The sequence below is a fragment of the Phallusia mammillata genome, chromosome 2 (genome assembly GCF_965637545.1).
Source record: "Phallusia mammillata chromosome 2, kaPhaMamm4.hap1.1, whole genome shotgun sequence".
Classification (NCBI taxonomy): domain Eukaryota; kingdom Metazoa; phylum Chordata; class Ascidiacea; order Phlebobranchia; family Ascidiidae; genus Phallusia; species Phallusia mammillata.
Genome location: NC_137253.1, coordinates 28,287,518 through 28,300,048, shown reverse-complemented (window position 1 = coordinate 28,300,048; position 12,531 = coordinate 28,287,518). Strand labels below are relative to the sequence as shown.

The 12,531-nt window shown below is 36.0% G+C and overlaps 1 protein-coding gene and 1 pseudogene across 2 annotated transcripts; both read left to right on the top strand.

Moving 5' to 3' along the window:
* The first annotated feature begins 2,593 nt into the window (after nucleotides 1–2,593).
* LOC145214860 (uncharacterized) lies at nucleotides 2,594–12,531 on the top strand. Its single transcript, XM_080083468.1, has 19 exons — nucleotides 2,594–2,779; nucleotides 2,887–3,072; nucleotides 3,152–3,337; nucleotides 3,449–3,634; nucleotides 5,811–5,985; nucleotides 6,290–6,405; nucleotides 6,955–7,044; nucleotides 7,112–7,242; nucleotides 7,830–7,973; nucleotides 8,040–8,255; nucleotides 8,603–8,812; nucleotides 8,927–9,046; nucleotides 9,592–9,729; nucleotides 9,795–9,904; nucleotides 10,228–10,435; nucleotides 10,500–10,644; nucleotides 11,037–11,200; nucleotides 11,793–11,963; nucleotides 12,271–12,531. The coding sequence occupies exons 1-19, from the start codon at nucleotides 2,623–2,625 to the stop codon at nucleotides 12,469–12,471; spliced, it is 3,054 nt and encodes a 1,017-aa protein (XP_079939594.1). The 5' UTR covers nucleotides 2,594–2,622; the 3' UTR covers nucleotides 12,472–12,531.
* Nucleotides 3,746–5,590, top strand: LOC145215477 (complement factor H-like; annotated as a pseudogene). The gene is made up of 7 exons (XR_013857310.1): nucleotides 3,746–3,902; nucleotides 3,989–4,174; nucleotides 4,265–4,450; nucleotides 4,546–4,731; nucleotides 4,817–5,002; nucleotides 5,095–5,280; nucleotides 5,351–5,590. The product of XR_013857310.1 is annotated as a complement factor H-like (transcript).

The following is a 12,531-nucleotide window of genomic DNA, read 5'->3' as shown; positions in this document are numbered from 1 at the left end:
GGTTTCGTTTATATCTCTGTATTCTTCTTATTTACCTCAATTTTATGCCTTTTCAAGGTACTATAACGGTACCAATAATTGTGATTGATTGTGTTAGATGCGTGTCGAACAATTTATAACTGGTTTGTGTGAAAAACTATTTTGTCGCATTCTACAATGGAAAACAGGATATAGAGTTCCTTAGAAATACATACCCAAACGCAAAACATTTGTTAAAGTCATAGCAAGCCATCCTTTTAATGGCTTATACCAGACCAGGTGGCTCGTACATAGGAGCTGCGGAGCTGCAGCACTCCCTAGATATTTTTACCTACTATTCCTACCATTGTATTACAGATAACGTTTATGATACATATTTTTTTATTCTTTAACAATATGTAATAATCATAGTAGTTCCCGCCTTGATGGGGATTTTTTTTAACATTGTATGGGATCAATATGTTAATATTAATTCTATACTCTTTGCTTTGGTGGAGCTGTGCGCTTCACAGCTCCAGTTTCATGACGTTTTGCCGTTGTGCGCATGCGCACTAAGAAAAGCTATGCCGGGTGAAGTAGTTGGTAAGAAGCTGTCGCGCAGCTCCACCCGTGACGTAGCGGTGGATGTGTTGTCTGCTCCTAGTCTGCTGTGCCCAAAGCCACACCCAGGGTGTGGCATATTCGTACGTTCGACTGTGAGAACAGTAATAGGAGAATTATTTTGCCATCTTGAATATATGATTTTAAAAGGTAACGTTTGAAAATAGGCAACCTTGAAAAGTAAAAAAAGTCAACCTATGTAATAAATAAGTGAATTAAATAATGCAAGAAAACAAAAAGAAAAATTCAGGCAGGAATAAGAAACAACAAAAAATACGCAGTTTTAATTCTGAATGGAGCAAAAGAAAAATGGCGTTGTGACTTTGAAAATGTTTGAAAATGCCACGCGGAAATTCAGGCAATATTAAATGCAGAACAACATCAGAAATCGATGGCTTTAAATATTAAAAAAATGCAAACTTTTCTAAGAAACACGATTATTTATAAAAAAAAAACTTGCACCTGCAGTGCTTGCATTACATGGAAAAAAAACATTTTCGTAGATTACAATTGCATATCAAGTATTTGTAAAAAGGAAGCAAGGTTTGATAAAATAGTTAAAATTTGAGTGTGAGTGTTGTAAATTTAGAGAAGTTTTATATTGGAAAAAACAGTTATTAAAACTATTTCCTTTAAAATAAATCGGCAAGTATAGCAGTTAAGAAACTGAAAGACAATAGTCTATGCACAAAACTTCAAGGTTAAGATGTTTAAATAAACAAGAGCTGAAATAAATGTAATGCAGTTGTTAAATTCGTCAGTTATGATACCCAAAAAAACTTTATGGCTATTATTTTGTGGGGCAATAATCTGTAAAGTGTTATAGAATATGTTGAAAATGCTGGCTGGGACTATAACTAATTACTCAACTGAAAAATGATCATATCAATACCTGAATAGGACATTGATGTACTGACGAAAACTATGTCACAATGGCCTTGCTTATTAAGATTTATATTACTTGTTTCAAATTATATGTTCTATTGAGGCCAGGGTTGCCATATTTTTTGATACACAATCCCTGACAAAATTTATCTCGGTTGCGTTAACCCAGTTTTTCTCAAGCATTTTCGTTCTTTTTTCTGAATAGTTGCGTTAACCCAGTTTTTCTCAAGCATTTTCGTTCTTTTTTCTGAATAGTTCCTTTGCCATTATTTCGAGGGTTAGCGGTGCGTAAGCCTGAATGTGTGTTTCCGAAAAACGAAAGTTGATTGCAGGATTTTATCTAGTTATGCAAAATTGCGTATAACAATAATACAAATCTGACACCACAGACAAGACAAAAGCATTACAATTGTGCGCGAACAATTCATGCATTTTTGTTGGTTGTCGTGCAATAAAATTGTTTAGCAATGGAGACAGTAGATTCTCACTTTCACTTTGACTCAAACTTATTCAGTTGTACAAACTGACGCCAAATATAAATATAGAATTACTTCCACGTTTTCGCGGTCACCACAAAATACCTAAAGGACCGCAGATCCCAGTTTGAGAACCTGTGCGTTAACCATTTTTGCATTTTTCGTTGTTATTAGTTTCTTGCATGCTAGGTTCACAGTGAAAGCAAATGAAATTTCCCATGTTCCCATGTAGCATCAAATGCTGTGTTTTCTTGAAACGCGGATTTTTATTTGTGTATTTAACGTGTACTGTTAGACAACTAGTAACAAACAGGATCCTAAGGCATTTCTCCTAAGGCTCATTTCCTAGCTTGGTAAAACTGTGTGATCTTCTTTGACATGCACCAATCCACATATAATCTGGTGAAACCCAATTTCTTTGCAGTATGTGGAAATTAGTTTTCATATTTTTTGTTTAACAGCTTTATGTGAGAAGATTGTTTGTCCAATTTGCAGCAATTGGCACAAACGGTTCCAATAACAAATTAATTTGGCTCCTGTGCACAACTATAATGCTGTACTTTTGTTTGACAAATCATTAAGTTTTATTGTAATAAAAATAAAATGCTAGTGTACCCAGTAAATCTAACTAAGTTTAACTTGTGCAGTTACAGAATGCCCGCCTCCTGCAGTCATATTCAACATGGTGAGCTATAAGCCAAGCACTGGACCATACACTACTGTAGAAAACAACACTGTTACATATGCATGTGTCATTGGATACAAAATAGTAGGATCCAATACCATAACTTGCCAGGTGAATGGTACTTGGACAACTAAACCATCATGTGAAGAAACACGTAGGATTAAAACTGAGATAATAATTCCTAAAAATAAATATTTGCCATAACTGAAGAGTGCATAAACTGTAGCACCATACTGTACTAATTGCCTTTTGTAATTTTAGATTGTACAAATCCAGGGCTTATTGACAATATGGCAAGCTTTCATCCAAACACGCAAACTTACACTCCAAACACCAACAATGTTGTCGTATACACCTGTACTGCTGGAAGTAGAATGGTTGGACGCAGCACAATTACTTGTCAAGACAATGGAAATTGGACAACTGGCCCTCAATGTCTACAAATTGGTATGCATAGTGATTGCTACATCATATGTTTTTGTTTCTTTCAATGTTAATCAAATATCAAACTCCATACTTTTCTCAGCTTGCCCTAATCCTACCAACATCACCAACATGGCTGGTTTTACACCAAGTTCTGGACCATACACTCCGCTGTCGAACAATATTGTTACATACACTTGTAATGCTGGGTATAAAATTGATGGATCTGCTACAATAACTTGTCAGGAAAATGAAACATGGACACAAACACCTCAATGTCAAGAAATAGGTATATATGACATACAGTACAATTGATGTATGCTATGAAGAAAGGGCATTACAAAGTTTGTAATACAAACCCAAAACAAATTGATAAGTGTAATGTTTTATTGTATAACAGTTTGTCCTAATCCCCTCAACATTAGCAACATGGCAAGTTTTACACCAAATTCTGGATCATACACTCCAATATCCAACAATGTTGTCACATACACTTGTAATGCCGGGTACAAAATTGATGGTTCCGCCTCTATACCTTGTCAAAACAGTGGAAAGTGGACAACAAACCCTCAATGTCAACAAATTGGTATATGTACATGACTTTCAACTTTTCTCCAAGTCTAATGAAATGGACATTTGCAAAATAAAGTTGGGTACTTGTTTTCCAGTTTGTCCAAACCCCTCCAGCATTAACAACATGGCAAGTTTCACACCAAATTCTGGACCATACACTCCAATACCCAACAACGTTGTCACATACACTTGTAATGCTGGGTATAAAATTGTTGGATCTGCCACAATAACTTGTCAGGACAGTGGAAACTGGACAACCGCCCCTCACTGCCAACAAATTGGTGTGTACTGTAAACCAATTTTGCAGTTATTTTGTCACTACTAGTGTACACTAGTGTTATTCCAAACTAATGGATTTTGTGAACAGTTTGTCAAACTCCTCCCAGCGTTTCCAACATGGCAAGTTTCACACCAAATTCTGGACCATACACTCCAATATCGAACAATGTTGTCACATACACATGTAATGTTGGGTATAAAATTAATGAATCAGTTGCAATCACATTTCAGGAGAGTGGAAATTGGACAACTATTCCCAAATGCCTTCAAATAGGTACATATTGCATCACTATGTTCTAAACAAGGTATTTAATATGAATTTTTAGGACACATTGCAATATTGTGTATATTTTGTACTTTACAGTTTGCCCAGACCCAGCAAACATTACCCACATGGCAAATTTTACACCAAATTTTGGACCATACACTCCAATATCCAACAATGTTGTCACATATATTTGTAATGCTGGGTGTGAAATAAATGGATCTCCTTCAATAACTTGTCAGGACAGTGGCAAATGGACAACTGCCCCTCAATGCCAACCAGTTGGTTAGTACTGTAGAGCGATTTACAGTTATTTTTTGTTCACTTTTATGTGAATCATTTCGAAGCCCAACTGTAATGACGTATGTTTTCCTAAACAGTTTGTCCAATTCCTCCCAACATTTCAAATATTGTGAGTTTCACACCAAATTCTGGACCATACACTCCAATATCCAACGACATTGTCACATACACTTGTATTACTGGGTATACAATTAATGGATCAGCTACCATAACTTGCCAGAACAGTGGAAACTGGACAACTATCCCTAAATGTCACCAAATTGGTACATACATAATTTTTGTTTTGTGCTGTTTCTGTGGAATTCATTTTCATGACAAACTGGTGTAAAATATTTTTATTCTTGACAGTTTGTTAGAAGCCTCCAATCATTACCAACATGGTAAGTTTCAGACCAAATTCTGGACCATACACTCCAATATCCAACAAAGTTGTCACATATACTTGTAATACTGGGTATAAAATTGTTGGATCTCCTATAATAACCTGTCAGGACAGTGGGAAATGGACAACTGCACCTCAATGCCAACAAACTGGTGTGTACTGTGAAGCAATTTTCATTTATTTTGACTGTTCTAATGTAAATCAATGTCATACACAACTGGAACATAATGTATTTTGTGAACAGTTTGTCAAATTCCTCCTAGCATGTTCAACATGGAAAGTTTTACACCAAATTCTGGACCATACACTCCAATATCCAACAATGTTGTCACATATACTTGTAATGCTGGGTATAAAATTGATGGATCTGCAACAATAACTTGTCAGAACAGTGGAGAATGGACATCTGGCCCTCAATGCCAACAGATAGGTGTGTAGATCAGTTTCAAGGTTTGCTTTGTGGTGTTTAATGAATAAAATCTTTCTTTTGATTTTGGCAGTTTGTACAAAACCTTCAACTATTAGCAACATGGCAAGTTTCACACCAGATTTGGCACCATACACTCCAATATCAAACAATGTTGTCACATACACTTGTATTGCTGGCTATCAGATAGTTGGTTCTGCTACAATAACTTGTCAGGACAGTGGAGAATGGACAACTAGGCCTCAATGTCAATTGATTGGTATTTCTTTGTTTAACATAGAAACACAATCGAACTAAAATTGTACTATCTCTTTGCTGCATATTGTCAAGTGTGTTTGTATTAATTACACCAGGATGATAGTAAAACTTTTTTTATTGGTTAAAATGGGTCTTAATTTTTTTTTTATTGTTTAGAAATTTTAAAATTCAAGTCTTGTGTTGTTTAGAGAGCTACATGGGGGATATTATTAAATGTACTATTGCTCTGATTAAAATAGTTATTTACCTGATAATTTGGCATGTTTGTTGTTCAGTCATACCTGAAGATATTTTTTTGCACGAATTCGATCAAGACTTCAACAGCAGCAAAACTGATATCGGAGGGATAACTCGAAAACTAAAAAATGATTTACTGAGAATATTTCAATCTGGAAGTGTCAATGTTCAAAATATTTTTGTCAAAAGTATTTCGAATTCTTCTGTTATTAGGTATATAAATAAAATACATACATTTTTTTACATATTCGTACATACAAACTAGTAATGGTTTTCAATCAATTTTATCATAAACAACCAACGTTTAGTTGTCTTCTATAAAACAAGTTTATCAGATTAATAGCATTTCTTGAATCCCAAAGTTCTGACAAAGTGTAAAAAGCATTTATAAAAAAACTGCATCATGTCTTGTAGGAACAGCATAGTTATACTTATATGTGTTGAATATATACAAATGTAGTAGAATGGTGAGTGGGTGATGGTGGCAAAGTTTACATGGAAAATATTTTATCCCCAGATACTTGGTGCAGTTCACTCAATTTCAACCCTCAAATGTGTTTTTGACTATGTATCAAGATTTCATAAAAAATAACCAAATCAATGACCTAATGTTACAAGGAGTACCACGAACAAGTATGTATTAACTACAAAGCACTTGCCATAAATGTTGATTATACATCAGGGGTGGAGGCAATCACTGTGTTCAATGAGGCTACCTAACAATTTCATTAACTGCATTTGTCATGTATCTGTAGATTTAGGCCTTTGGCGTTAAAATATAGTTATTTGTGGGCCTTTGTCAGAGGTTGTATGTAGAGAGCTTTATGATGTTTGCAGCATAAAAGTTCGTTTTTAAATACATGCCTTTGTGCAAGGTCATTTTTTTGTTTTTATCCTATACCCTGCTGGTCTCCCCGGAACTGGTAGAATTTTACAATGTATCAGTTGAATGGATTTTTGACAGTATGTAAGGTTACAATACGTACTGTAGGCCGGGTGCCAATTGCTGCGTTTCACCTAAACCATATTGAACTTCATGTAAAATGGATGTTTGTACCTCATATAATATCATTATTTAAGCAGTTTGTACATCCTGATGTTACAGTACATCACTGTTAAAATAGCCAACATGTGTAAGGCAATATGTGCTAGGTTACCACTCATTGTATAATTTGTCTGTAGCTTCTTGCAAAAGGCTTTCGTTTGGAGGTTTTATTTTCCCTGAAGTATCTGCCAACAAATTGAGCTACTCTGAAGAAATCTGCCCAAAAGGTTGGTGCTCTACATCAATGAGACCATTTTTTGTTGTTGTGCTTACCAAACCCCTGTTTCTTCAAAGGTTATTCACAAGCATCTTTACGTTGCAGTCCATGTATCAAAGAAACAAACGAAGGATTTCTTCATACCTCTAAATTTGACCTTACAAGCTTGTCTGTTGCCAAATGTGAAACAACTATTAGGAACCTCCTGGTAACTGCCTGTCGGGTTGCCAAAGGCTTAAAAATATTGTAGTGGCCAAAACAAGAAGTCCGATTGATTAAACCAACAGTTTCGAAAAAGCATCACTATACATCTTTTTGACATAGTTGTTCTAAAATGGCAATGTCGGAAACCTTTGGAGTGGTCAGTTAAACAATACAGGCTAAATAGTCTGTAGACAAACCCACATTCAAAGAAATCCAAAGCATTTTACGATTACACATCCAATTCACAACATTACCGCGTAACTTTGAGACAATTGACATTTTGAATAACTTTTCAAGTGCATTGAGTCAAATTTGCAACACACTGTCAGAAACGTCAGTCGAATAACAACATATGGGCACATTTGTAACGTTTACTCTCAACAGATTGCATCTAAGTATCCTTACGAAAAGACATAAACTTGCAACTGTCACATAAATCGTAGCAGGTAGTTAACACGCCACATGCAGTAAACGAACGAGATCATTGTCCCTTTTTGACAATAACTTTCTAATTGGAGTTGAAAGAAACAATCACCATTGTAACGTAACAACTTTAAGTTTGTTTTTGAAAGATTCTAACTTGTCTTACAGATCAATACATCAGACGTGACAAAAGAGAGTGTAGAACAAGTAGCCAGTTCTCTGCAAATTATCACATCGGGAACAGATTTGCATACAAAAGAGATTGAAGATTCACTCGAGGTTGTAAACTCAATCGCGCAAGTGGTTACTGAGGTAAAAATAAAGCGAATAAACAAAAACTTAGCTATATGACCTCACGATTGTGCATTTATTAAACAGGTTACAAAGGATATCTTGGTTAACGTCGTCACGGTCATTGCATCTGTTAGCGAATCGCTGGAAATGATGTCAGAAAACATAGAAGCATCTTCAGAACATGTCAACGAAATGAGGAAAAATATTACTCAATCTCTAAGTTTTTTCGCTCACCGTGTTTCGTTTGATAACGACACCGGTTCATCAATCGAAATAAAAACAAAATCGGTATCACTTAAGGTAATTTTGCCGAAAAGAAATTACAAAAACAAGTATTAAAAATATAGCTTAATGGTCCCTTCCCTTTCTTTGTACGTTTTGGTCAACAACGTGTAATTTAAACTGTTATAGCTGTCATACGAACAAGACAATTACTAAAGTGTGACACATTTTTATTTTGATTGACCCCTTAGTTGTTTTACAGACTAAATCCAATTAAAAATATAGCATTGTAAATGATGTGACTGCAAGTTCAATAAGTCAAAAACAATTGATGGATGATTGTTGTCATGACACAATCTGACCAGAGAACTGAAGGAATAGACTTTTTTTCAGCAGTTTACTGTTGTTATCCTTATCGGTTACAGGTTGTGGAACAATCTATGCAAATTGATCCAGCTGCACTTTGGTTTGCACCAGAAGTTAGCAATGCTGAGAATGTTGTCCCCATTAACGTTTCCATACCAAGTTCGGTTTTATCCAAGGCACAAAGTCAAATGAATGGAAAGGAGTTAAAAACAGTCTTTCTACTACACAAAGGAAACTTTTTGTTTCCCTCGAACAAGAGTCCAGAATTCGTAAGTTGGGTGAAACAGATTTTTGGGTATTAGTCCAATCATAACTATTTTCCCAGTAAACCACTATTAGATGTAACATTGGCTGAGTTTAATCACGAAAGAGTTTTTTTGCAGGTTATAACTGTGGAAGTTGGCAACGGCACCTCGCTCACTGAGCTGAACCCACCTGTGTCAATCAAACATAGAAACGAAAAGGCAAGATACGGACAGAAACATATTTCCACAAATTTAAAGGTAACTGCACCAACAGCCAAACAGTTATCGTTCACAGAAACGAGGAACATCACACAGAAACATGTTTTTGCGTGCAATAAATTTGAAACACAAATACGAAAAAAATATCGTTGTCTACTATTGTACAAAGTGTCCCTTTAAACATGCATTTGGGTAACAGTCGTCGAAACATTAGACCAGGGGTCGGCAACCTTTTAGGCGACGCGTGCCAATTAACTTGTTATTTCCATGTTTTAATGACCGTGCGTGCCAACGTTTTTCTGAATAATGGTGCTTCGTGCCAGCTGATATCAATGATAAGGAGAAAGCATAGTGTTTTGTGCATGTAAGGGTGAATTTTAAGACAATGGTATGATAAAAACTGAAAATAAGCAATGTAACAGGTTTATTTGTTACTTCCATATAAACACACAAATCGGTTGGCGTGCCATGAAAAACCACCTCGCGTGCCAACTTTGGCACGCGTGCCAGGGGTTGCCGAGACCTGCATTAGACAATTTCTTTCTCCAAGCGAAAACTCAAGTGATGACATTAAAATGTTTTAGGCTGAAAAAGTTCGTCAGCAATGTGCGTATTGGGATCCAGATGTTTCGGATTGGAAGACAGATGGATGTTGCCTTGACAACAGTGCTCATCCTCCAGTGTGTAAATGTGATCACTTGACCAGCTTTGCACTTCTAGTTGTAAGTTAAATTTGCGTGTTAAACTTTGGTCTAAACAACTATATTGCAATACTGTTAACTTACAGTCTACAATCGAAATACCTCAAGATGTTGTTCTTTCCATCGTAAGTGATGTCGGATGTGGATTCTCAATCTTTTGTTTCGTTGCCACCATTATACTTCATCTACTGAACAAGTTTGTAATAGTATTGCCGATTAGTCATTAGGAGTAAAACACCTTACAGTTGCTTGCTTGTTAACAATCAAAACTTTCTGAACTTTACTGGAACCTAAAGTTACGTTCAACAGCACAAAAAAACACCGAAAAACGAACTGAAAACAGAGGATTCATCCAATTCCTGCTTTCGTTGACAATTTACTTCCAAAGGGGAAAATGAGTAATATATACATTTAACATTCCGAAATATATGGTGCATTTCCTACTGAAGAAAAACTGGATGTTGTTTAGTCTGCAGTAAACTCGTTTTTATGTTTTGAACAACATTTTTTTTTATTTAGACCACAGTTAAAAAAAGGACCAAACCAGATTCAACTTCATGTTTGCATCAACCTTCTTGTGGCCTATGTAGTCTTCTTATTTGGTGTTTCAAAAGTCGAAGACTCCGAAGTATGTACAGTTCTCACTGTTGTCATGCAATACACTTTTCTGACAAGCTGGATGTGGATGGCAGTGTACAGCCACAAACTATACACAGCGCTTGTTAAGGTTTATCTTTCGTGGAATTTACGTTGAAGATAGTCTCACTATACCACTTCTGTTTGTTTCACAGGTTTTCACCGTTTCCAGCAAATCCTACATGATAAAGGCTTGTATTTTTGCCTATGGTTTTCCTTTGTTGGTTGTAGGAATGAATGTTGGTTTGACGTTCTTGTATTTTGATAAGTTGCAAGTCAACGAGGATTTGTGTATGAAAGGTATGTTTCTTTACATAACACTAAGTGTCCTCAAGCTATGAGCCCCGGACTCAATCCAGCCCGCAGCATGTTGACATATTCTCCACTAATTATTGAAAACTAAATAATAAAGCTCAATGCGAGAAGGCAACTTGTGTTTCTTTATTGTTGTGTTTTCGTTTTGAACTGTTAACTACTATCACAAAAATTAAACTACTTTTAAATCGGAAGAAAATGTGCTAGTTTTAGCGGTTATATAAACACTAAAAAGAACAGACTTGTATGTTGAAAAATAGAATCTTTTACCGACATTTTGCTGCTGTTGGTTTTAATTCCCGACTTGGAAAATCTTGTCAACCCCAGGTTGAGATTTTCCTTAGTGGTCTAGTTAAGCTGAAAACCTTTGCTTTTAGACGACCCAGAATACTTGCAATCAACTTACCGTGCAGAGAACATGTGTTGGCTCCATGGTTCCTCTCTCTATGTGGGATTTTTACTGATTGTGGGTCTGGTGTTGGTCAACAATATTGTCATACTTGTGCTGGTTTTAGTTAAACTTTTTTGTAAACGCCGAAAGGTAAGTTTTTTTTATAAAAAAAGCTATTTTTTCCATTTTTATCAGTGGTACCCGGACCCTCATTATTATGATATAAACCAGTGGTTCTCAAACTTTTTTTGTTGCGACGCCCCTGGAAAAGTCTTCGCACCAGCAAATAAAAGTTAACAAAAAATTTAAAATCAAGTTTAATGTCCGCCAAGCGTCGCCCCCAGACCCGCGTCGACCACGCTCTTGTTGCACGGGCTGTTTGCTCTCGACGTACATTTACGGGCAGCCGTATTTTTAAACAAAAACTTTTAAATTAAGTTATGTCAATCTGCACATTACGCAATACGTCTTTGAACGTAGATATACGTCAACCGCACTAAAAGTGTTAACCTCATTTTTATAAGATAAACTGAGTTCGGCCACGAAACTATTCTGCGACGCCCTTAGAAAATTGAAACGATGCACCAGGGCGTCGCTACGCACAGTTTGAGAACTACTGATATAAACACACCAACATTGTGCGCCGTTGAAAGTTTTAAAATCTTTCAATGGTATACATTATCACTATGAGTATAAGAACACATGTAGGATGTTTTATCACCAGACTTGTATTGTAATTTAGATCAAGTCTACAGCGAAAAAATTTACCACATCTCAACAAGTGGTTATGGCTTGTATACTTTCCTTTACACTCGGAATTACATGGGTTTTTGGGATTTTCATGCTTTTTGCCACAGATGAAACGTACCACCTCGTATTGAACTGGCTGTTTACATTGTTTAATTCGTTTCAGGTACGGAGACTTATTTGTGTGCTTCGCCAATAGCGTATAGTTTTCTCGACCCTGCTTGGGATTTGAATCTCGTTGTTACTTGTGCTATTATTTAATAACCTTTGTTAATTGTTAGATTTGTAAATGTTTCCAATGAAAAGCATTTTTTAGTACCTAGTTTAGGCTACTTTCTTTAAGAACAATGTTTTTACTGTGTTGGCAGTCAATCGACTCATAATTTTGCCTATCTTAAAATGTTCCTGCTATATAACTGTATGTTCAGCACCAGCGTCTTTACAAAACATGTTACAAGAAAAAAATATGGCAGGGTGTTTTTCTCTTCTACATCACTTGCGTAACGAGGGAGGACATGTTCAACTTTTGGTGGAATCCCATTCGGACAAGACTGTGTTGCCACTGCAATCTGAGTGATGACATGATTAGAAGATTTTCTTTTGCGGCGTCTTCAGATGCTACGAAGTCGAGTGCAGCTGCCACTGTCAGTCCTAGTCACTCCAATTTGCCTTAACTACCTTGTTGTGTAATTAATGCCCAAGATCTATATTTGGTGATATATCATTGTGTTCGT